This window comes from Centroberyx gerrardi, chromosome 18 (assembly GCF_048128805.1).
Source record: "Centroberyx gerrardi isolate f3 chromosome 18, fCenGer3.hap1.cur.20231027, whole genome shotgun sequence".
In the NCBI taxonomy this organism is placed as follows: domain Eukaryota; kingdom Metazoa; phylum Chordata; class Actinopteri; order Beryciformes; family Berycidae; genus Centroberyx; species Centroberyx gerrardi.
In genome coordinates this window covers 8,180,389-8,205,772 of record NC_136014.1, presented here as the reverse complement: position 1 = coordinate 8,205,772, position 25,384 = coordinate 8,180,389, and the positions used below count along the sequence as shown (strand labels likewise).

General features: G+C 48.5%; 1 protein-coding gene across 1 annotated transcript in view; it reads right to left on the bottom strand.

The window, feature by feature from the left end:
- gphnb (gephyrin b) overlaps positions 1-19,977 on the bottom strand; it is an 81,732-nt gene extending 61,755 nt beyond the window's left edge. Inside the window, exon 1 of the mRNA XM_078289829.1 lies at positions 19,914-19,977. Coding sequence (XP_078145955.1) covers positions 19,914-19,977 — 64 coding nt within the window. The remainder of the gene's footprint in view (positions 1-19,913) is intronic.
- Between the last annotated feature and the right edge of the window lie 5,407 nt (positions 19,978-25,384).

The window sequence follows — 25,384 nt, the reverse complement described above, 5'->3', positions numbered from 1 at the left end:
ATGGTCCTTGTAGTCCTTGTAGTATGGTCCTTTTAATTATGGTTCTTGTAGTCCTTGTAGTATGGTCCTTTTAATTATGGTCCTTGTAGTGCGTGTAACTATGCATAGTAACACGCACTACAAGGACCATATATTACTACACCACTACTTACCACTACATTTGGCGGTTGGCTGCATTAAATCTTGATTTTTTTAAAACTACTTTGCCGATAACCGCCAGCTTCATGCACCCAAAACAAAAATTGACTTGGCAGGCCGCCCAAATATTAACATTGCATGGGAAACACTGGACTAGGTGCTGTCTATCTGTGATACAGGCAGTTAGGTTAATAAGCAGGCAAGGTGCTACCTATCTGTGATGCAGGTAGTTAGGTTAGCAAGCAGGCTAGGTGCTGTCTATCTGTGACACAAGTAGCTAAGTTAGCTAGCAGCCAAGGTGCTGACTGCCAGTGTGTGATATAGTAGCTTGGTTAGCTAGCAGGCTATGTGCTGTCTGTCTGTCAGCCAGTGGCAGAAGGGATTCATAAACTGCTACTATGTTCCACTCAATCATTTCCAGGACATAAAGCAGTCAGCACTCATTATCTCCCTGGGATCCCACGCTAATGGGGTTTCCCTTATAGCAGGTCCTTACACACGTGCACGCACGCACACAGCTTACGTGCACGGTGTGCCTGTGTATGCATTCACACACATTCATACACAAATGTCACTCAACAAACATACATGCTCACACACTCTCTTAAAGGGTAGTAATGCATGAACACACACGCGCGCACACACACACACCCTGGGACACCTCGCCTTGGATCAGCAATTTGACACAACTTCTGCTACAAATCATAGTGCTAGACAGTGCTCCTACAGTAGCTAGTGCCAATGTCTGCTTCCAGTCCAATTATGACAGTGCTTATCTATCATTATGGCACTGTAGCCTGCTGCTCTTAAAAGAGGCATACAGAAGTCTAGCTGTCTTGAGTGTTTTGGATATTATGTGGGACTCTATTCAACAAATTAATGTCCATTTCCCTAAAATCACCAACTATGCATTAATATGTTTCGAAAAGCTTTGCCAGTTAGACTGTAAATCATACTGACCAAATGGTGTGCAATTTATTTTGTCCAAAAATTGATCAGTACATCATGAAATGAGCAGGGAAATTTGCAAATCAACCAGTGGGGGGACAGCAGAGTCTCTCTGCCTTCGTCTGAGCAGCCCACTTGGCATCTCCATTGTTTCCTGTTCTTTATCTGCTAACAGCGGTGCCAATGGCCCTCCAGCCCTGGAGAAGCTACTATGGAGGTCAAACACTGGATTGGGCTGACATCTGCTGGTGGGAGGGACAACACCTCTGCACACCAATAAGCCTCGACCAAAGTGACATCACCGCCTCCTGTCTCACATTTTACTGGCTTGTTCTGTGTCAAATGGAAACACTGGGCCCCAGGCCTGGGATTAAATGGGCTTAATGATGAATAGAGGTATGGATCCGCCTCCAGATTGTAATGGGGTGGGGTAGACATCTGACTAGGGGGCTTTCGCTGCTACAACCCCCTCCCAGCCAGGAGGAGAGGAGAGGAGAGGAGAGGAGAGGAGAGGAGAGGAGAGGAGAGAGAAGCAGTGGTGCACAAATACCAGCGTCTTAATTCCATGGCAGGGTAAATTTCCAAATTAATAAAGGCTTCACGGTGCTGGGTAAAATATAGTAACAGCAATAACAGCAGATAACCTAATCTAATATAAGCCCACCGTATCTTAGCAACCTTGTTAATTCTGAGAGGAGCAGTGGGGTAAGCAGCAGGAGCACAGCATCCATCATCAAAGACACACCCAGCAGCAACACACACACACACACACACACCAATTACTCACAAACTCTCAAACCCACGACACCACGCACGCGCACATGCTATCTTACCATCAGCCACTATCTCAATCACACTGTGATGCAGATGAATGCATACACATGTGCAGAGCTACACACACACATGCACATACACTCAGATCCTCAGGCTTACTGTAAGCAGCCGGGAGAATGGAGGGGGTGTGGAGCGGAACAATGGGATCCTAATCGTCGGGCTGCATTTCAAAGCCTCTCCCCTCTACAACACTGTTTCTAGATAAGATTTGAAAACGCTATTTATATCCGGGGGGAAAGGAGCCAACCAGCGGCTTGATTTTCATTTATTTGAAGTCAGATCTAAATTGGGGTGGAGTTACATAATGCAAGGAGTGCGACACTCCACCTGCTACTGCCGAGCCAGCCAGCGAAGAACGCCACGGAGGAAACAGCCCAAAAAATGCACCGGGCCCACGCTAATACTGCAGCTAATAATTACGCTATCGGCTTAATAGCCATCGCTTCCTACACCAAAGGAGCCCGGCTCATCCGTGTGGGTACAGCAGTGGGCCGATCCGCATCTCAAATCCAAGCCTACTCCAGCGTAGCCAGGCCAAAATCCGGCGTCCAAGCTGAGCCAAGGACAAAACAACACAGCACAACATGGCCCATTCCCCCCACGCACCAGATGTGCGGAAAAAAAAGGGAGGGAGAGAGAGAGAGAGACAGCGCCGCTCTTCACAGCTGTGTCCCGGGCAGGCAGGGCCCATCCCTGGACCCCCGTCTCTCCCTCCCTTCCTCCCTCCCTCCCCGGAGAGGCAGCTCCATCCCGGGCTGGGCGAAAGGAGGAGGATAGGGGCTTGGGTGGAGGTGTGGAGGGAGGGTGGGGTGGGGTGCGTGTGTGTGTGTGTGTGTGTGTGTGTGTGGGGGGGGGGGGCTGGAGCCTAAAGCCCAGGCAGGCAACCCTGACAGGATTAACAGACCAATTCACGCTGGAGGAGAGGAGAGAGGGGAGAGAGGGGAGTAGATGTGGGAATACTCCGAAAGCAGGGAGGGAAGGAGGGAGGGAGGGAGGGCGGAGGAAGAGAGCAGGGTAGGAGAGAGAATCGTAAGATAGATGGGGAGGGGAGAGGAAAGAGGAAAGCTGGGAGAGGGAGGAGGGAGATCCAGAGAAATCAAGGGGAGATTGGGGCAGATGAGAGTGAGAGGGAGGGAGGAGGGACAGAGGGGGGTAAGATGAAGGAGAGAAGAGAGGAGGGAGATGAGAGGAGCGGAGGTGGGGAATGAGCAGTGCAGCACCATGGAGAGCGACCGGGCCAGAGAGAGTTCAACTGAGCACCGAGCAGCACCTCCCTCTCTTCTGGCATACAGATACACACATGGGACGTCCAGGTACCTGCAGAGTACTTACTACACTACACTACTTCCAGTCTCTCTCTAGCATCACAAAATGATTCTTTCTAACCCTTTTTTTTTTAACAAAGTATGTCCCCCACTAGTGTGTTTTTCATATATATCTATATGGAGTTCAGCTGAGTACTGAGCATCAGAACAAAGAGGGGAGAAAAGAAAGAAGGGGGGTAGAGAGAGCAATATTGAGAGTGTGAGAGAGAGAGGGAAGGAGAGAGGAGGTCAAATTGGAAAGCAAAGAGTTTTAGAAGAGCGCAGGTAAAGGTGTAAAAGGTGTGAAAGTGCAACTTGTAAGAAAGGTTAAGATACACACACACACGGACACACGCACATAGACCCTTGATAGGCCTTAGGATGCACATTGGGGGAATGTAGCAACATCACGGTGTGTATGTGACAGAGAAAGTTAGCGAGATTCAGAAAGAGAGAGAGAGATTGTGCTGACCCTCAGTGTTCACCCCGGCTCCAGAGGCCCTGCTCCCCCTGTCAGTCTCCACTGGGATAAATAAAACATGAGAGAGGCAGAGCCCCAACACCAGGGCACTTAGTCAGCACCCTGGCACACACACACACTATCACCAAAACACACACACACACACAATCAACAGGCAATCACCAAACCCTTACACCAATAACCCGGAAACACATATTTCAAATGTGCCGTTTTCCACCTGTGCAGGATATGAAAAAACGTCTTCTTCTTCTTCTTCTTCCTTAATGCAGTCCATGTCTAAAAACAATCCTCCGTCGGCTCTTAGTAATCTGCCTCTCTCAGTCACTCCTCACACTCTGTGTAGCACTCACCTGAACCTTTCTGTTTCATCCAAATATCAGTGAGAAGCCCGAGACTGCAGCACCCTACTGCCTGCAGCTCTCCACAAAGGCCTCTCTTATTGATGTTTTATTAACACGGCCATAAATATTGAAAAGACACTTACTAATGAAGCCACGGAGAAAAGTTGCAGAGACAATTTACAGCGCAAGGGAACGCAGGGACCTTGAACGTGGCACCCCCCCTCCCTCTCTCCCTTTTCTCCTTTCCTATTCCTTCATCTCCCTTCCCACCCCATGACCAGAATGCCCACCGATACCCCCCCCCCCCCCACACACACACACCAACCTTCCCCTTCAACATTTCCCATCTTCCTCCCTCTCTCTGTCTTTTCCGTCTTCGCCGAGATCAATGGATTGGAGGGGCTTGACGATCCGCCACACCCCTCGTGAATATTAATCATAAATCACGGGCTTTAACTATAATGAGGCCTGTTTCTAATGACAACAGCCGTGATGAATGTGTCTGTGCCTCCGCGTGGTATTATCATATAGCCCGGCAGGAGTGTGTGTGTGTGTGTGTGTGTGTGTGTGAGGGTGGGGGAGAGTGAGGTATCGCAGCTCTTTTCCCGTGTAGCATGACATTTCGATGGCGGAGAGCCCACGGCTAGTCAGCTCTCCCTGGCATTTCCAACAGCTGTTTACACACACACGCACACACACACACACACACACGCACGCACATACACTAAATGTGCAGTGTGTGTGTATCTCTGGGCACATGAGTGTGTAACATGTATATGCAATGCATGAGTGAAGCCATTTATCTAGGCATAGTTTCCTTAAAAAGCCATGCTAGATGTAATTTGAAGTATTTCTGAGCAAGGATAAATAAAAAACAAAGAGGTTGCATTTGACTTTAACTGCACACAATGTAGAAGAATAGGCACTAGGTGGTGAATTTGAAAGAATCCAGGATTACAAATGCACTGACTACATGATGCCCTGTTACCTTTCTATGCATATCTTAATTGTCTGGTTCTAATGATGCTACAGTTTTCACTATAGACCCACATGGGACATCTGGATATAGATAACTTGCTGGCAATTACAAAAATTCTCACCAGTTTATAGTCAGGTGCCAGCGCAGAAACCCAGATATGTTAAATTCGACATGGCTAATATCGTGCCAAAAATACAAAAAACTAAAACTAAAAAATAGATGAGTGTGCACCCCACTGGCGTATTCTTTCCTGTTTCCCCCCCACTTAGCCCCGTCTCTCTGTGTGTATCTATGGCTGCTCCATTAGCGAGCCCAGGTACCATTCTCTTGTTAGAAGCCGAAACGGGCTTTTGAGAGCAGCTCTATTGATTTCAATAGAAATGTGCTTACACCGGCATCAATATAGCCGCACATTTCTGATACCTCCCCTGTTAGCAGCTTCCCTCCTCTCCCCTTCTTCCTCCACATCCCTTCGTCTCTCCCCCTCCCGCCCCTCTACTCCTCCATCCTTCTAGGCTGCTGATGCAGGGAAACCCGAGGGCTGCACCAGTACCGCCGCGATTTAGCTACACGCAGTCCAGTTTGAATCCACGGACAAGCTGTGAGAATCTGGATGGGGGGGGAACGCTCTCAGCTCATTCGTTTCACTTCATTCAATATGACTGGAGACGCGAGGGTAGGAGAGCGGACGGGCTCGGAAATGGATGGCTATTGGCTAGCATTAGCAAAGGGGCTCTTTATCTGTTGGCTTTTAGGGCTTGTAGTGAAATGCATGCGTTGAGGCCTAATCAGATCAGGTATTGATTGGACTTCATAGAGGAGGCTTAATGTGCTCCCTGCTCCTCTGTGATCTCTCACGCAGGGGGAAGGAGGAAGGGGGGGGGGGGGGGGGGGAGGTGGGAGAGGGAGGGATAGGGAGAGGTCGAGGTTTTACGGTGTGGTTGTGGCCAGGCTTAGGGGTCAAGGTTAGGCTGGCAGATGGTCATTCAGAATCAATGGCAGGTTTCCAATCAGAGCTAAGGGTCAAACTCACGCAGTCCGGGGGAATCATTTTGACGGGGCAAAGCAAACTCCACGTCCACCACCCTAACCCCGGTCGGGACAGACACGTCTCAAGAGGTGCAGCTGTCAAGCCGATTTCCGAGGCGGGAGACGCGACCATATTGTAAGTGACACATTGTTCACTAAGTGGAAAGTTAATCTAAACTGCATCTCTGCGGCGTTTGGGGGCGAGAGAGGGTCCCCATGTGGCGACGATGGCAGCCTCATCATCGTCTGGTCCACCGGCTGCCCTCCCTGTGACCAGCCCCCACTCCCTGCCCACAAATCCCATTTCATGCCAGCCACGCTTCTGAAAAGGCAAAACAAAAGCCTGATCAGCACAGCTGCGGCTTTAGCGCATTGTGCCGACAATCATCGTGAAATCAGTGGAACAAAGCAAAGCGGAACTCTGCAGCACCCAAAACTATGCAGCAGCACGCTAGGCAACATTATGCTAATGGTACGTCCGGCTGTGGCTTCGCAGAGGAGGGGGAACTTCCTGTTACCGCACGCTGAAGGTCAGCGACGATACCTTCTTTACGCAGACATGGAAGAATAATATCTTTGCAACACTCAGTACAATATTGTCATGTCAAAAGAGCTGATTGAGTGCAGCAGAACTGGATTTGCCTCAGTGCAGCACATGCTAAAAACACACAAACAGCCTGCTATTAAGTCCCGAGTACAATCCAGTGACATACTTACAGAGTCCAGAGTAAAATAAATTAAATGCACATCTTAGTCCATTACACCCCAAAAAATGCAAAGAGTGTGGGCTTGCTGAGAGGAGAAATGGCCTGTTGGAGGAAGGAGTTCTAGGTTGCACCACGGTAATGTTTTCTGCAGCACATACTGAGAAAGATGAACCTAAAAGCAGCAAACACATAGAGGAAATGAACTCCTATGGATTAAAGTTACAACCAACATGCTTCACATGCTGCCAGTGCTTGTTGATGTGTTTGTTAATGCGTGAGTGGGTAGGTGGTAATGTGTGTGTGTGTGTGTGTGTGTGTGTGTGTGTGTGTGTGTGTGTATGTGTACCACTCGATTCCCCTTATTTCCCAGGATGCAGAGTTTCACATGCCCACACACACACACACACACACACACACACTCACACACACACACACACACACACACACACACAGGGAGTGCCCCGGGCCCAGCTGTACTAATGAAGCAGCCTGTAAGCAGCTACCTTCATTACATTCAATCCTCTGGACAGTGTCAGCAATTACATTGCAGCTTCCCACTGTCAGACAGAGCACACACACACACACACACACATACACACACACACACAGAGTAGGAAACTTGTCCTTCTTCTCAAGGCTAGTGCTAGCTGAGGCTGAATGTCGGGAGGAGTTCCTGCTCTTCTTCTTCTTCTTCTTCAGTGGTGGCTCAGGCTCGGCTGTTTAAAACCCAAACCTCCAGACGCATCTACCTCAGGCCCACCACCACAACAACAGCACAGCCTCTGTGACGTCTCTCTCTCTGCCTGCCCGGGTCCCCCACACGCCCCGTATGGGGAGCTAGAGGAGACTGGAGATCCAGAGGGGATTTCCCCCCCCCCCCTACAGTGCTTCACTTGCCATATTTCACACATCTCTTCACATATCCCACTGAGACACACATACAAGTACAACCAAGAGTGGAGCCCCTGGAGGAGTTCATTGTCCTGCTCAAGGATTACTTTGACTGGGAATCGAACCTGTGATCTTCTGGTTGTGGGACGGACTCTCTAATCACCAGGATACAATGAAAGAAGGTGCAATGAAGAAGAAGAGGATGAGGCGATGAAGAGGAACAGAGCAAAGTGAGTTGGAAAACTCCCTTTCAAAGATACATAGTCACACTCATGCTGAGATTGGAACACCAGCAGTCATGCTCCTTGTAAGATCATAAATGATGCAAAAGGGCAACAAAGCCGGCGAGCCATGTCAAGTCATGTCAATCACATCGGTTCTTGTGTGTGTGTGTGTGTGTGTGTGTGTGTGCGCGCGTGTGGGTGTGGGTGTCTATTAACATTTGATTCCCAGGTGCCATGATCTGAAAGGGTTTCGTGGTAGCGGGTGGCGAGACACGGGAAAGGCATGACGCTGAATAATGGAGGAGGAGAATGGGAGAACACCTTGACCACACACACACACACACACACACACACCGGGGGCCGGGGTCGGCCATCAAACACACCTCGTTAGGGAGAAGCTGCCCTCCTCCATTATTCACACGTACATGCTCCGCTCTTACCGCTCGCTCTGCCGGGGAGATGGAGGGAGGCGAGCGCAGACAGACAGCAAAGGTAAAAAAGTGAGAGGTGGACCGAGAGAGAGAGAGAGAGAGAGGGAGAGAGAGAGAGAGAGAGGGAGAGAGAGGTGAGGAGACAGGGACAAAAATAGCGAGCGAGAAAAAGGGAGATGGTACGAGATAAAATGTGATATATGGGTGGGATAGGGAGAGGGAAGGCGTTATATTTATCTCTCAAGACCCACATCCTCCACCGCTCATCAAACATGATTTCGAATTATCATTGATATGGCATTGATTAGCGAAATTGATGTAAATATAAATGTGTGAGCAAGCCAATGACTGACATAATTACTGTCAATATTCTGAATTATGCATGCAATCGCTCATTTGATAGCAACGGTAAATACTGCAGGAAAAAGCTGTATATTTCACTTGAGGTAAGAATTCAACCAAAAAACACATCATTGGAAATAACTATTAAAACAGAATCCTTTTGGACAACACTTGTTCTCTTTTGTTAAATACAAAAAAATACCCTCTCTCTCTTCAATGTGCAACCTTTCCATTTGGTGATCCAGAAACAGACAGAAACATTTCTCCCCCAATTCAGAGAGGATGGTGGTTCCTGGAAGCGCGTGTCACGCACATCGATCAGCGCGTCGCACCTCGACGCGGCCGCTCCTGTGGCCTTCTGGAAGGGAAGGAGGGAGGGAAGGAGGGAGGGAGGGAGGGAGGGAGCGGGTCTGGACAAGTGACAAGCCAATGGACACCCTGGCAGCGTGTCAAGCAGGAGAGGAAGGGCCGTTGCCAAGGGTGACAGCCAGAAGTCACACGGCGCTACACCTCTCCTCCCAGCGCTGCTATTCTAGACACTCTGGCTTGTTCTTCGGACTTGTGACTGGGTGCCACTACCTACCAGCCTGGGATCCTCAAGTGTTCACATTGGGTGTTAAAATGGAATGGGAAATGTATCGTAATATTTTGCAATCGTGAGGAAAAAAAATCACTACACTTATTGTGCAATTCATGTACTTGCCATGAGTTCACTTTGACTTTGCCTCTCTTTCTTTGCCTAGTGTTCGCCTTCCCACTTCCCCTTTAACCCCCCCCCCACACACACACACACACATCCCCCCTCTCTCTCTTTCTCTCTTTGGCAAACAAAAACAAATGTCGAAAATACTGCAAAACAGACTGATGTTGACACAAATGAGGTTCGCTGCCTCTTCTTCCAGCGAGGCAGATTTAATAGCCGCTGCACTACATGGAAGATCTGAGCAGCACTGCTCATCATCGGTCCTCCTCTCATCAGAGTTTTTAAAAGCACGTTGTATTGAGGGATCCTCTGAAAAATTTTAAGTAGGCCGACATGTCCGGCATCAGAACAATGAACTTTGATAAACGCTACATCTAACAATCAGTTACATGTACGCATGTTTTTGAAGGGGGCAGCAGCAGGGGAAAAAAATTGCCTATTTGTTGAGTGATTGGTCGACAAACTATGACTCTTTCTTGACTTAGAATGCATTGTTAATGGTAACTGAATGGGAGTCTTGAGAGCACAACATGTTTCAAATAGAGGGCAAACTCATCCTCATTTAGCATATCAACATACGTCGCTGATTTAAGGTGATTTGAAGTGATTTGTCTGACAATCGTGCAACATGTTGCGACTCAACTCCCATTTATTTATCCTTAATACTGGCTACATTTGGTTGTTTGTGTGTCAGTCACCAGAGAACCAAACCACAAATTCCAGTCAACTGGAATTCAACTTTTCAACTTTTCAACTTTTTTTCTACTCGGCTTCTCTCAGACTGCCTTTACACCTGGCATTAACATGAGCGAGTGAGTCAGATTGTAATCGTATAGAGCAAATATACATCAAATCCAGGTGTAAATGCACCCAAGATCCATTAAAGATCCGATCACTCAAATTGAGATGTGAGAAGTGTAAGTGAGAAGTGAAAATGCAATTGCACCCTCGATCAACACACATCGACGTTAACAGACGTAAACATTTGTGTGTGGATCCCATCAGGAAGCACAGGCAAATCAAACAGGTGGCAGGCAGCTCAGATAGTAACATACTTGCCAAAAATAGACTGTCAGGATTCTCGTGGATTGGGAATAAGCGAGACGAGGTGTTTACTGTCACTGTTGGAGGGATGTAAATATTACAAGTGCAAGTGACGTGTCCAGCAGTCTACGGAAAGAGAAATTTGATTCCACTGTGCGTATCGCAGACGCATTTTAATGTCAGGTGTAAATGTAATCCAGCTGAAATCATTTCTAGACACAATCCGGACACAAGCTGCATGTCGATGCCAGGTGTAAAGGGGGTCCGAGGCTAAAGAACCATCTCAACATCACATAAAGAAAAAAACCCTGAAATTATCCATTGTGCCGAACAAGAAAAAAAGATTCATGCATCTGATTCATTCTTAGGGAAATGTCATATCTCCACGGTAACGGTGACCAGGTAAAACGTATTCCACAGAGGGAGGCATTTAAGGCAACAAAATGGTGACACATTGAGTTTACAGCATAAGTAATAACACATAAACATGTCTCCCCACCCGTAAAACAGGGCCTCTCCAACGTTTTCATGTCACGCACCCTCAAATAGAAACAAATAAAAAGGTAGATTCCCATCCAAAGTGCAAATTTAGGCAAACCGAACCTAATGTGCAGGATTCATATTTGGCTGCGTTGATCTCAAAATGGTTTAAAATGGTAAGAATGAGTAACTTATGCTGAGACGGTAGTATTGCTAGTGTAGCTGTGTGTCTATGAGGAGTTCCCTATGACATCAGCACCCAGTCAGCCTGTGATAGATGCTAGATGCAGGCGAGATGACCCCCCCCTCCCCCCTCCCTCCCAGTGAAACATGAGAGAGGTGTACGTTTCAGACACCTATTAGATAGCCGACTGATAAAAACGTGAGGCGGCATGGCAGCACGTCGGGGCCGCTGATGGAATCAATGACTCTCTCTCTCTTTCCCTCTCTCTCTCTCCCTCTTTTTTTCCCATCCTTCGCTCCCTCCATCCCTCCAGCCCTAATTAACACCTCGAGCCAGGACACGGGCATCCAGCGGGCAGCGGGGGCCTCGAGAGTGACTCATCAGTTAAAACCCGCCGCTGTATCTTTTATCTCCATCTCCATCGCCATCACTCAGCGCGCTCCTCTCCTCGCACAGGTTATCGCGTGGCGGGAGCCGACCCAAAGCGAGGGGAGGGGAGGGGTGTGTGGAGGGGGACTCGCTGTCTCTCCAGACTATAGGCCTTTAAAAAAAAAATACAACAAGCAAGAATAATATCTCTCGAAAGCAAAAGGTAGCCTGGATTTGGTGAAACTTCTGCAGTGTAATTGAAGGGTTCTATTGCAAAAAAAAACAAACCTTCACCTGAAGTTTGTCTGTAAAGGTGCTATTATTTAGTCAACTAAGTACCACTATTTTTTTTAAAAAGTACCATCATTTGTGCTTGCAATCTTTTAGTATAAGTACCCAGCAAACATTTTGACATTGAATATAGATGTTGATCCAATGGCCTACACCAACACTGCAAACCTGTGTAAATATAGCGCCAAAATGAAAGTTGACACGACTTCCTTAGTCACCCATAGCTGCTACCTGGATTGTTTCCGATACCAGTTCAAAAAATTGTGTGAAAATTTGGCGCTCATTTGGGTCGACTGAACCTACACGCCATGTAAACCTAAGGGTTTGCACTTAGCCACCTCCTGCGCATCGCAGTCCATCAAACGCTTGCCGGGAAGTCTTACTTATTCCAGAAAGCAGAACCGAATTTAGCACCGATACAAAAATAGAATAAAATAGCTTCAAGCCCTGCATGTCCGATGCCTGTTTTTCCCCAGCAAAACAAGATTAGTGCTGACACCAGAAAGCACCTATAGCACAATGCATCTCGTTTGCTCTTTTGCTTACTCCCAAAATATCGAGCGCGATCTTCCCCCTATTTTTTTGGGTTTTTTGGTGCCTATGCTAGCCTCCAGTGAATATCACCTCAAATGAATGGCAGACTGTGGCGCTGCTTTAGGCCATGAGGGAGTGGGAACCGGCCAACTCTCCTACACCTACGCATCCAGTCTGGGAATGGCTTTCCAGGCAGCCCCAACGGAGCTCTTCTCTGGAGAGTTGACAAGAGCCTACGAGAGCGGAGGAGACTCTGCTCTCCGTCCGCCAAATACCGTCTGCCTCTAACTCACATCCCAATTAAGGACTATTTACAGTAAGGGAGGATCATTTCCATGGGCTATGAAAGCAGAGAGAGAGAGAGAGAGAGAAGGAGAGGGAGAGAGAGAGAGAGAGAGAGAGAGAGAGAGAGAGAGAGAGAGAGAGAGAGAGAGAGAGAGAGAGAGAGAGAGGGAGGGAAAAGGACCCCCCCCCCCCCCCTCCCCCACCTGCACTACTCGACGCTGAAAATAATTCCTTTGCAGTGAAGACTTAATTCTCATTCTGTGTTCGTGTCCCTGATCCCGTATTGTCTATTCTGGTCATGTGGTCCGCCTGCCTTACTGCTGTCCACTGTGACAGCTGTGTGTGTGTGTGTGTGTGTGTAATGCAGAGAGAGAGAGAGAGAGAGAGAAGGGTCAGTCCGTGTTCTAACTACTGCTACAGTACGAGCCCCACCCCGGAGAATGATAAATCCTTCTCTGGCCACACCTTAGTATTATGCAAACAAAGGCCAGAGATCTACGTACTTCCAGACTCATTCTGAATAGATGCACACACGCCCATCCGTGTGCATGCTGCCATTTTGTCTTTATGACCCTCGGCACCGCAACATTATTCATTTTTCCCATTCTATTGACAGCCAAACATGCAAAGGTCGATACAGGCAGCGTGACAAGCTGACAAAAACACAAAATAGCCGGTCAGATTTGGCTTAAAGACGATCTAAAAATAGGTCGACTGGGTGGGAACTGAAGAGCAGGAATGAGTGTATGCCCCATTTGTGTGTTTTTATCTTTTTTTCCCCCCGCTTAGCTCCGAGTGTATCCCTCTCTAAGTAGCATATTGTTGCACAGATGCCCACATATCTTTTTGCAAAGGGAACACCCCCAGTAGCAGCCTAGAGAAGAGTTCAGCCATAGACAGAGACACACGGAGAGTTGGGTCAAAGCAGGGGGAGAAAAAAAAAGAGAGAGAGAGGAATAAAATCATGCTAGTGGGTAGACACTCGCCTGGGGCTCATTGATTCCCATCCAAACCACGTATTTTTATATCACCAGTGAACCGAATGTAAACATCTATTTTGTATTTTTGTTAGCCGGTCATGATGTTAGCGATGTCGACTGATTACGTCTGGCCGTCTCCGACATCAGCAGACTGGAAAATGGGGAGAAATAATAACTCCGGAATGCTAACGGGCATAAAGAGAGACGCACAGATACCCGGGTGGCCTGTGTGGATTTAGGCTCCGGTCATTTTGATGGTGTGGGAAGTTTCTTTTTTCAAGACACTGAACTCATACCTGCTCACTCATTATATGTCGCTCTGGATCAGATCATCAGCTCAATGACTTCAAGGAAAAATCACTTTAATAGCGTTTAAAAGCAGCTATTGGCAATGTACCTTGCATTTCTGGGCCCATTTTATTATTTGGTGGCGTATTTTTCTTATTCCCATGGATAACTGGCCAAGACGACATTATGTCACGTCAGGAAATTTCCAGCGCACCTACAACTGAGTTTAATAGCATTACGTTTTTCAGCTATCTAAAACATCAACAGTAAATGTCAAATCCCTCAGAATCAAAGATTTTTGGCACCAATGTTCAACAATGACACAAGGATAAATCCATCATAGAAGAGGAAGAGTCCACCAGCAGTAGCCTCAATAGACCAGAATGCAATGCAGTCACAAGACATGTTGCATTTTCAATTAGGCCTGGTGACTCTCACACTTTCTTGACTGGAAAAACTCTCGCTCTGCTATGGCTATTGCTCTCTCCGCATTCAGGCCCGTTCTCTGGGTGCTGTCAAAAGGCATTCTGGGAAATGTAGGCAACCGCTAGCTGAAGTAGAAGCGGACGAGGCAGGTTGAGGGAAAGCGGGTACACCGAAAAGGTAAATTACAACACTTCATCACAAAATAACTCCCGGAACCGGCATTGAACATCACAGATTGATGATACAGCACGAGGGTGGATTTTTTTTCCTTCGAGTGTAAAACACTGGACCCGCGATGCAGACGGTCGGTCTAGTCATTTGCGGAGAGAAGATTGCTCCACAACTTGGCAGCCGCACAAGCCATCCGGTGACAGATGACGGCGTCTCCTAGCTCCGGTCAAGGCGCTCTGGCACGCTAGGCCGCCTCTCGCTGACTTGACTCCTGTTCTCCAGCCGAGCCTCTTTAGCGCCTGAGCTGTTAAGGTGAGCTTGGGACAAACTCCAGAGATTAAATTATGTGGAAAAGCAGATTAAATAGTTATTATCCCATCTGCACCCAGACACGTACGGGCACGCGTGGACGTACGCAAAACCCCACGTGCACAACAGCACACACACACAGCAAATAGCACAAGCACACAACTATGCACCTCTGAGGATTTGAACCTATTAGACATTACATTGTTTGAATTTTCACAGCACCATAAACAACACCCGAGGGAGGCCCAGCAGTCCCCCACAACTCCCCCAAGCAGCCGCCTCTTAACCGGGGTAACTTCCACAAATTCTCCCCTGCCCTCCACAGTACAGTTCACCATCATTTCTCCTATACATAGTTTGGGACAGCACACTTTTTTGCGTTACGGTCCAACACAGCGTAAGTAAATAACATGTGCTGTGTCAACATGGGCCGTTATCGGCACATGTTGAAAAGTATCCACAAATGCGCGTTATCTCAAACTAGACATATGGAGTGGACGGTGTGAACGAAAGCGATGCCGTTCTGTCTCTTATCTGTCACAGCCCTTCCCCTCTTTTTCGCAGACCAATGAAACGCAGGCTACATAGCACGATTAGAAAAACGGACAGACACCGCCCCTCCCCTCTGCCCTCCCACCCCCCCACCCCCGGCCCAAATGAAAGCTTTCCACCCATTCTGCGGGAAGTCGGAGAATTAGTTCGACTTAACAGAGGGGGTTTGAGAGAGCGATCTAAATGTGGTTGTTTTGGGAAGCCTGCCTGCCGTCGATTCATGTCTTTCTGATAGACATGTAAGTTTGGAGAGCCGCCCACACATCTCTGAGCCTCTCTCAGTTGTTACAACCGAGGGAGATAGAAAAAGAGCAAAAAAAAAAAAAAAGACGAGAGAGAGAGAGAGAGAGAGATAGGGAGAGTGAGAGAGGGAAAAATGTGTGTTGTCTGCCGCAGAGTGGAGCTTTCCTGCCCCGGCTCCTCATTGGAAGTTCGGGCGCTGAGTGTGTGTCCACGTCTCTTTCAGGATGGGCATGGAGTTAACCCACACACTCTCAGCAGCCAGCATCAATGGGAGTTTCTATGGGCTGTGAATCAAGCCACACATCCAACAGCATCCGCGGCCCCATCGGTGGAGCTCTGCTGTATAATCATACCGCATGGTCCCACACATACACACCGGCTTTATACAGATTAAAAGCCACTGAATGCCTTTTGCAGGGAGCCAGTCTCTCTCTCTCTCTCCCTCTCTCTGTCTCTTCACCCCCCCCCCCCCCCCCCCCCCCTTCTCTCTCTCCCTCTCTCTCCCTCTCTCTCTCAGTGTGTGATCATGGGAGGTATGCATACAGTAGCTATATTTGGGACTGGGGGGATTTGCTAAGCTGTGTTTTGCAGCCAGAGCTCAGTATTAGTGCACAAAGACAAAGAGCAGAGCAGAGTCACATGCGTATGCACATATGCCGCACATGCAAAGGCACACACATGCATGCTTCACACACATACACACACGTACGCTTCACACATGCGCACATGCACACAATCGCACACACTGCAGCTGAGTGTGTGTACACCACATGTGCGGCATAGTCCAGCCTTTCCCTCATGTGGGTACAAGGTTTCCTAGAAAAATATGGCTGTACAGGCATTTTGTGTGTGGTGTGTGTGTGTGTGTGTGTGTGTGTGTGTGTGTGTGTGCACATGTCTAATGCTGAAGGAAACTATGTTATCAGGAGGTGCAAGCAGGCACACACACATACAGATGTGGCGGAAGGTAAACCCCCCTAAACTCACTCTATCCTTTTTCTTTGTGAAACAGTTTACTCATCTTTTTAAGGCCATACATGCCTATATGCTTATAATATAAATCCACACTACACATCATTGTAAGCACTGTTATACTGATGTAAGTTACATGAAATAGCATCTCTTCAAGAAAGCACATCACAAATACAGTATATACTATCTGAAGATGTCATTTGTATTTGTGGTGTGTGGTCCTTCTCCTGTCACCGACTTGAGGTCATAGTTTACCACCTCTGTATTTACCACTATATCACTGCAAACACACACACACACACACACACACACACACCAAGCAGTGCAGACACACACATTTAGCTGAAGTGGGTGAGTGTGTAGTTGAGCGCTGCCCAGACCCTGAAGCAAGCCCAGGGAGAGAGACACGGGACAATTAAAACTCATGCTAAACAGGAAGAAACACCGACAGCTAGAAATCGGGCACTGAACACTCATGCATCAAAATACGCACTCACACACACACACACACACACGCACACATGTACACACACAAAGCACACACACACAAAGGTAGGCACCGAAAAAACACACACACCACAGTAGGCTGAGCACAGCATGAGCAGCTTTCATCCCCTCCTAACAAAGCTCACATTTTCAGTGTGACATCTTTGACAAGTGACAGCATGTTCACCCCAATTATCCTATTTCAAGTCTTCCCTACCTCCTTCTCCACACAAATAAGCCATCCCCTCTTTCCACACATCAACCACACCGCTTCCACTTTTTAAGATACATTATTTAAGCTCCACCCCTCCCACCGCCACCACTAACACCACCTCTCCTGATGCTGGATGCTGTGCGCCTGGGGTCTAAACAGAGATGTCCCCTGGGCTCTGTCACCTGTCAGGGGTGAGTGTGTGTGTGTGTGTGTGTGTGTGTGGTGGTGGGGGGGTGTAAGTGATGGAGGAGGGTGAGCCAAGGTCTCATCTCCTCCCCCGGTGACTAAGTGGAGGAGTGGACGGCTGACCTTTGACCCCTCTCAGGAAGGGAGATTGAGCACCGGTCCAGGCTCCCATTAGCATTCTGCTCACACCGGCCCAATACCACAGCAGCCTAATGGCACGGAGGACTGTGGATATAACACCGAGGCCCTATATGATGCTACAGGAGCGCATGGAGCTTAGTTTCCTCACGGTAATCCCGATTCTTAAAAAAGGCAGAGGGTCAGGTAAAACATCGGCACTTAATGTCACCCCTCCCCCTGCTTCTTCTTCCCCGTATTCCTCACACTCCTTTGACGTTCTGTTTCCCCTGACAGTGCGAGCCCTCCTACTCCATATACACACACAAATACATCAGAAAGACAAATAAGCCTGTCGCTTGCGTCTCCGCGCGTCTCAACATCAGCATATGTATGCGGGAATTGTCAACACCGCACAGCGAGATCAAACTGGCAATCTGTCACTGCGCCGGGGATACAGTTGGGGATTCGAGTGACTAATGACACACAGAGGAATTAACCCCCTCTGATGTGGCGTGGGTGATGCTGTGGTAAATACATTTTAAAAAAAAGGCCGGGTGAACTATGACCTTCAGTTGGTGAGCATCATAAGCCGAACAAGCACCAATATCAACAAAAACCAATTACAGACTTCTTTTTCTCTCCCCTTAAAAGACACTATCCTCATATAACATCAGTTTGAAACTACTTTCTATCAGAATTTCACAGCACAGAGAGTTACTTCAGCCCTATAGAAAGGTAGATCAACTCTGTTCCATAGGTGAAAAGGCGGGTAAAGTGAGCAGAGGCGGCTCCAGCCTCCACTCCATCCCGGGTGGATCTATCTGATGCTGTATTTACCGTGGTAGGGGCAGTACCGCACTGATTTGTGAGTGACGCTGGATTTCAGCACCACGGACAGCGCTCTCCCTCCGTCTCTCTCCCTCTCCCTCTCTCTACAGCGGGAGGAGGAGGAGGGATGAAGGAGGGGGGGGGGGGGGTTTGTGGTGGTGCTGGTGGTGGTGGTGGCGGTGGGGGGGAGCGGGGTTTCCCTGGCAGATTTCAGGAGGATCTACAGTCATTCCTCCATTGCTACACATTCTCTCTCTCTCTCGCTCTCTCCCCCCCCCCCCCCCCCCCCCCCCCCCCCACCTCCCGTGCCGGATTTCCACACGGAGGAATATCGTATGAGATCACCGCTTTCATGAAATATTGATCGACCCAGCCTCACCGTTACATAGGATGGAGAGGTGGTGGTGGTGGTGGGGAGAAGGAGGGGAGGAGGGGGGGGGGGGGGGGGGGGGGGGTATTCCACCGGACAGCCAGCCTTCATCATGCGTCCACATCCCCTCTCCTTGCACTCCTCCTCCTCCTCCTCCTCCTCCTCCTCCTCCAAATCTTCTGTTTCATTTACTTTCCTACCATGACAACAAACCGCTGGATTCGCCTCGTTATTATGGTTTGACGGTCAGAACAGGGGAACATGACAAAGCAATCCACACACACACACACACACACACACACACACACACACACATAGGAAGAAAAAAAAAAAAAAAAAAAAAAGAGGCCGGCAGCGACCAGATACAGCATCCGCCGCCTTATAGCCCGCACATTGCATCCCAGGCGCATAACGCTTCCAACATCGGTAAAGAAAGAGACGCGCCGTCATCGCCAGAGGATGCCTGCATTTAGAGGAATGTCAGGAGGATTTACCCGTATTCTGCCCACGAAACCGAGCCGGGCGCCGCGTCCTGTGCCATGTTCACTCCTCAATCGGCACTGTCATTCACAAAACACGCCGCATACAGCCTGCCACCCGACGTCTACATGCATTTTCATAATTAACTCGGATTTGCCACTGTTCTTAATAGGCCAAGGATGCGCTCTCATCATCATCATCATCATCATCACCATCAGCAACTGTCGTGAGCAACACTTCAAAAATCGCTGTGGTCAGCTGGGTGTCAATAATGCAATCCATACCGTTGAGCATGTTTAGCGGCACCACAACCACACGGTCAGCTGTAATTTTCAGCCTTGACAAGCAGATATACGGGACATGAATTATTCAATACACATAAACTGAGCTCTTCCTCGCAGGGAAAACGGCTCGACAAGAAATCTAAATGAGCGGACACAAACCAATGCAGAGCCTACAATTTCCCCTTCCACCGCATAAGCATTGGATGTAATGTAGCCTGTACATGAATGCATACATACTCAGTACGATATGGTGGGGTGGATGGGATGAAGGGGGGGGGGTGAGTGAGGGGGGGGGGAAAGACAGGGGGGGGAGGGGGGGGGAGGGGGGAGGGGTGAGGGGACGGGGAGAGTAGTGGTTAAGGAGGTGGGGGGGAAGGGGGGGAGAAAAGGTGGGTGGGGGTTGGGAGGAGAGGGGGGGGGGAGGAAGGGGGAAAGGAGGGGGGGGGATAGGGGTTCTGCGTTTACCTGTCAAGACTCCGACCCGGATTTGGTGGTCGTGGTTCGTTAAAATCATCCCGTCTGACGCCATGTTCAGCAGCGCTGTCGCCCGCACCGAGAACTCACGGCAGGGCCAAGAGCCGATCGCATCGAACTTAGCGGGGAGAGGGAGGGGATGAGGAGGAGGAGGAGGAGGAGGAGGAAGAGGAGGAAGAGGAGGAGGAGGAGGAGGAGGGAAGGGATACAGCAAAACAGCCAGACGAGATGAGTGGAGCGCCGAGCGATCATCGGGACACCTACAGATAAGCGGGCAGGATGCGGGGGCCGTTTAAACCGCACACATCACTCAGCTGGCCGCCTGCCACGGTAGTAGTGTGGATCCCAGATTAATTCTTATGGAGACCACTATTGATTTCCTGTGAAGACTTTCAGGGGAGACAGACTAGCAGTGTGTCTGCAGACGCCACTCAGTTTTCTCATGTCATGCGTTTGAAGCCGTATCCAGCGATTCTTTGTAGCTAGGGGGCCCCCGATAAGATCTGACACCGGGCCCCCGTCCCGCATCTAACTGAACACAGTATCACCTCTCCTCTCTGAAGAGCCCCTCCATCTTGAGACCCCGTGAAAGTCCCCCCCCCCCCCTCCCTCTCCCCTTACCCCCTTCCACTCTATCAGCTACACCTGCTTTGGAGATGAAAGGGCCCCTCTAGGTGCCAGCGGACAGCGGCCCCAGAGATGTGTCGACAAGGGCTCAATGCAGAGGCTTAAGAGAAGATCACAGTCTGACCTGTAAAAATGCAACTACATCCCGAGGCAAAAAAAGCAGCGCTTCTATTTATAGACTGGCTGCACGCTTCCATGGTGTATAATTCCTCTTGTTTATTCTCATGGAAAAAAAAAACAAAAACGCCCATCCTCCCGCTTCTGTTGGGAATCTATCAATATACATAATTCATTAACACACGTGCATGAGCACAGCGACCGTGGCAGGAAATGGGGCAAACTCTTCTAGCTTGACTGGCTCGCTTCAGTAACATTGTGCCTGTGTCCAGTGACCCAGCCGGAAGAATGGAGACTTTGACACAATTTCCACTCTTCACACAGCCAGTTTAGTTTTCCCTCTTCCCTTGGTGTTAACATTAGCAAGCAGAGGTCTACAAGGACATGAAATAGACCTTCAAATCTTATCAGGTGGCTTGGTTGGGTTTTGACTCAATGGAATGTAGCTATTCATATGGTGGCCATTTTGAACTTACGTTGCACTCAAGGCGGGAAAATGTACCCAGGAGTTCAAGTACAGACCAGTTATGTGCTACTGTTGTGTACCAAGAATTGTACAAACTTTTATCATTTCACAGATTCCTCACTGAAAAATTAGAAATGAATGGACCTCAAGAACCCAGAGGGATACAGGTTTACATTTTAAAGTATTATATTTGGCCCATTATAGCTAGCTAGAATATAGCCTAGCTAACTGGTAACTAACTAGCTAGTAAGCTAGCTAGCCTCCCTGCTAAATTCAAGCAGTGGTTGTTGCTCCTGCGAATGCTAGCTAATTTGATAACTGTTAATTCTACCATAAGTCCTCACTTAAAGTAACACTAGTTTTATATATGCCAATTTTCCAGGTAGAAATTTCCACCCTGAATGTTCAAAATGGCCACCGTAGGAATAAGGTCAATTCTAATTCTTCTATTTGGGACGTTTTCATTATGCTTCCGCCACTTTTCATGTGTGTGCAGGCACACACACACACTCAGTGGGACTGGTCTCCTGGTCCCTGACGCGTGAGGAGGCGTCTCTCCGGCATGGCATCAAGTCAGCGTCCACATCTGTCAGCCTGTCAACAGTGGAGGCGGCCCAGTGCTAAACAGGCCTCCTTAATGGTGAGAACAACACACACGTTTGTGTGCGCCCACACACACAATCGTACTGTATTTGCACGCATTCATGCACAAGTACGCAAACATCTATGCAATACAAACAGACGCACACACACACACACACACACACACACACACTCCACGGTCCAGAGCTGGCAAGCTTTGCTGGAAGGCTGGAATTCCCCAGTTGCTGTAGAGAGGAAGTGGAGAGGGGAAGATGGGAGAGGAGAAAAGAGGAGAGATGGGGCATGTATGGAAGGAGGGAGGGAGGGAGGGAGGGGGAGAGGGAGGGAGGGAGGGAGGCAACGGGCTGAAGACACCGGGGACCCCATCTGGTGTGCAGAGAACTTGCGTTTATGTAGTGTGCGACTGTGTGTGCGCTTGTGCACAAGTGCGTATTATAATGACGGTGTAATTACCTCACCGTTGGCCGAGCTGCACACCGTTCATGGATAGGTGATGAGGAGGCGAGGGCCATCGCTTCACCCCCACCCCCCACCCCACTTCTCCCTCACCACCATCCATCACAATAATAAGGGGAGCCCCAGCAGACGGAGGAAGAGGTAAACGTATGCTTCCCTGTCTTCGCGGCGAGCCCAGGGAAGCCCCCCCCCCCCATGCACCCAAAGGCTCCAGATGCAGGGGGGGACGGCCAGAGGACAGCAGCTTTGCTCTGGCTGTTTGCGTTACGCAACATTAGAGGCGCTTAAGCCCCCATCGCTAGGCTGCTGGCACAAGGGGAAGGAGGGGGGGGGGGTTTGGGGCAGTGCTAGTTATCCACCTCCCCCTTCTTCAATGTATAGAGGCCACACATGTGCCTATACACAAACATGCATGTGCGGATTGCATATAACATACAAACGCAATCACACGAATGCACACGCAAACATTCTACACAAACAAATCCCCGCAAAAACTATAAATATATGGAGAGCAGGCCAGGCAGCGCTCCTATAGCCATGCAAACACATACAAGCAAACACACTCACCGCTTCACACAGCGCATGACTTATTCAGCAAGAGAAATTACAGGAGATATTTTTGAACGCCGTTTTTTATTCCTCTCTCCTCATCACTTTCCCCCCCAAAGATAGAGCCTCCGGACTTGGGGTTGTGTGAAGAGGTGAGAGGCTGGGAAAAGGTGCACGTCCACATCCACGGCTGTCATAAAGCATACAGGACGCAGCCGCCAAAGAGCCATAAAGCCTTACTTCCGCCCCAGTGAGCCCAGGCCTGCCTCCATTCCTGAAAAGAAAACACCAGGCTAAAGTTGTTAAATGCATGATAAAGCATGCAGCTGCAAGTTTTACGGAGTTCCACTAAGTTAAACACCTCTTTATGGGTCCAGCGTTGTACCTCATCATCTTATATGGGTCAAATATTTCATTGAATATTAAAATGCACTTGATGTATGTTTGATTAGCAAACAGTATATCAGTTTTTTACAAGGGGTCCACGCACTTTTTCTGTCATTTCTAGAGCTACTTGACTTGCACAGGCGACGGGGCGTCTTTGATGGCTGTAATTGGACCTGAGACTCAGACTTGTTACTCCTTCAGCCTATCAGAGGCAGTCTTGGAGAGAGGTGCCTCGCTGATAACAGCGGCCTGCTCTTTTAATTAAGGTAGGAAAAGATGCAAAATAAGGAAGGGAAACTTACCCTGGAGCTTATTCTCCATTCTCCCATGAAGCCCTCTCCAGAATTCCTTAGTTAGGTGTGACTGAATCTGGCCTCATTTGAAGAAGGGAAGTGAGCAAGAGAAAAAAAACCCAAAACAATTATCCATCTACATGAGCAGCAGCCACTTAATTCAGGACTGCTGGGGACAAACCCCCCTTCTTTAGAGACAATAATTAGGAAACAACACATGTTTGGTGGAGAGGGTGGGAAGGTTGTAGTAGTAGTATGGGTGGGTGGGGGGTGAAGTAGACACCTCCGGTCATCCAGGGAGGGAGCGAAATGGAGGGGTAGAGTTGAAGAGAGAGCAGACATGAGGGGAAAGCGAGAGAATGAGAGAGCAGACATGAGAAGGGAGAGAGAGAGAGAGAGAGCGTTAGGCAGCATTCTGATGAGTGCAGGAACTCTGCCGACTCCCACCACCATTATAGCAGCGCAGAACATCGCCCCAGGGCTTTGGAATCAAACCCATTACATCTGATACTGGATTTCTCTCTGCTCGGAATTAATGCAATGTGGACTCGCCTTCTCTAAAGCTGGCCAGTGTCGCATAGCATCGCTGCGCAAAGAGCTGCACCACAAGGAAAAGAGGACAGGGGAGGAGGAGAGCGAGGGCCTGGGAGTCGGAGGGATACTACAGAGGGAGGCTCACTGCAGCCCGAGGGGTCATTTCATATTTCAGTTTTTTTTATTATTGTGTTGAAACAAGGGCTAATAAAACGCACAGAATATATGGGACTGTGTGTATATAAAGGGCCTATATATATTTATACAGGGGCCTTGTAGTCCATTTGCATAATTAACAGACTGGCATTTGAAAAGCAGAATGTCAGCACAAACAACCTTGGACACCAAACTACCCCGGGTCATTTTTTTCAGCTGTGTAATTGGCTCCTAATGCAGAGGAGTTAAACATACAGATTTTCTGCCCTTAAAGCAAAAAATCTCCTCCTGCTAATGGGCTCAGCACTCCCGGATTCCTGCCGGTGATTATCAGTCAGCCTGGACTTTTGGAAGTTTAGGGAAGGGCTTTCCTCTAAATTATGGATCACAAACACATCTATTTCCGCCCTTTACAGCGGGCGAAACCTCTAGGAATCACCTCTCTTGTATGCATATCTGCACCGTCACGCTCTCATCAAACGTAATTGAGGCCACTTATTGGTTAGAAAGCAGAACAGCGAAGGAATAAAAAATAAAATAAATGTGGAACTATATATCGGAAACCTCATTTTGTGCAATGTTCCTAGCAAGCCTGGCCTTCATTTTGTCTGGGCTGCACCGGAGTGGAGTGAAGGTAACACGTCTATCCATCTCTGCCTCTGTCCCTATTCGTAGTGACATGCCTGATGTAATGTTTGTGTAAGCGGCCATACTCTCCGTGGCTGCATGGCTGGCTCTGCACACCATGTCTATTCTATGTCCTGTGCATGTCTCGCTTGATGGATACAAACACTCTCAAGCAGAACGGTACTCTAAGATAAGAAACTTTATTGAACGCTCCACCATGGCCTATATACTATATCAGAAAGGGTTTCACTTGATCTGTGCAGTAGCAGAACCTTTGTTTGGTGCTATAACAACACCTTTAGAGAGGTTCTTTATGGAGCCGTACTCAAAAATGGCCATTAATAAAACCTTTTTCGTGCTATAAAGAACCCTTGCATGAAATGATGGACCGTACACAGCTCTTTATTCTGATTTGGCTGTTTTTGTTTTATATACAGACTGTGTTAGAGACTCAGCAGTGTCAGTCCGACCAGAGTTTAGACTTAATTCATCAACTCAGGCCGATATTGACTAATACCAGCCAATCATGTTGTTCTCTGCCGATTTGACAGAGGTTCGTCCCTGACCACAGCTACATAAAAACAGTCTGTAAAACCTGACACCTTTGCACATTTTTTTAATTCAATTAATCGTTCATTTGTGTTTGC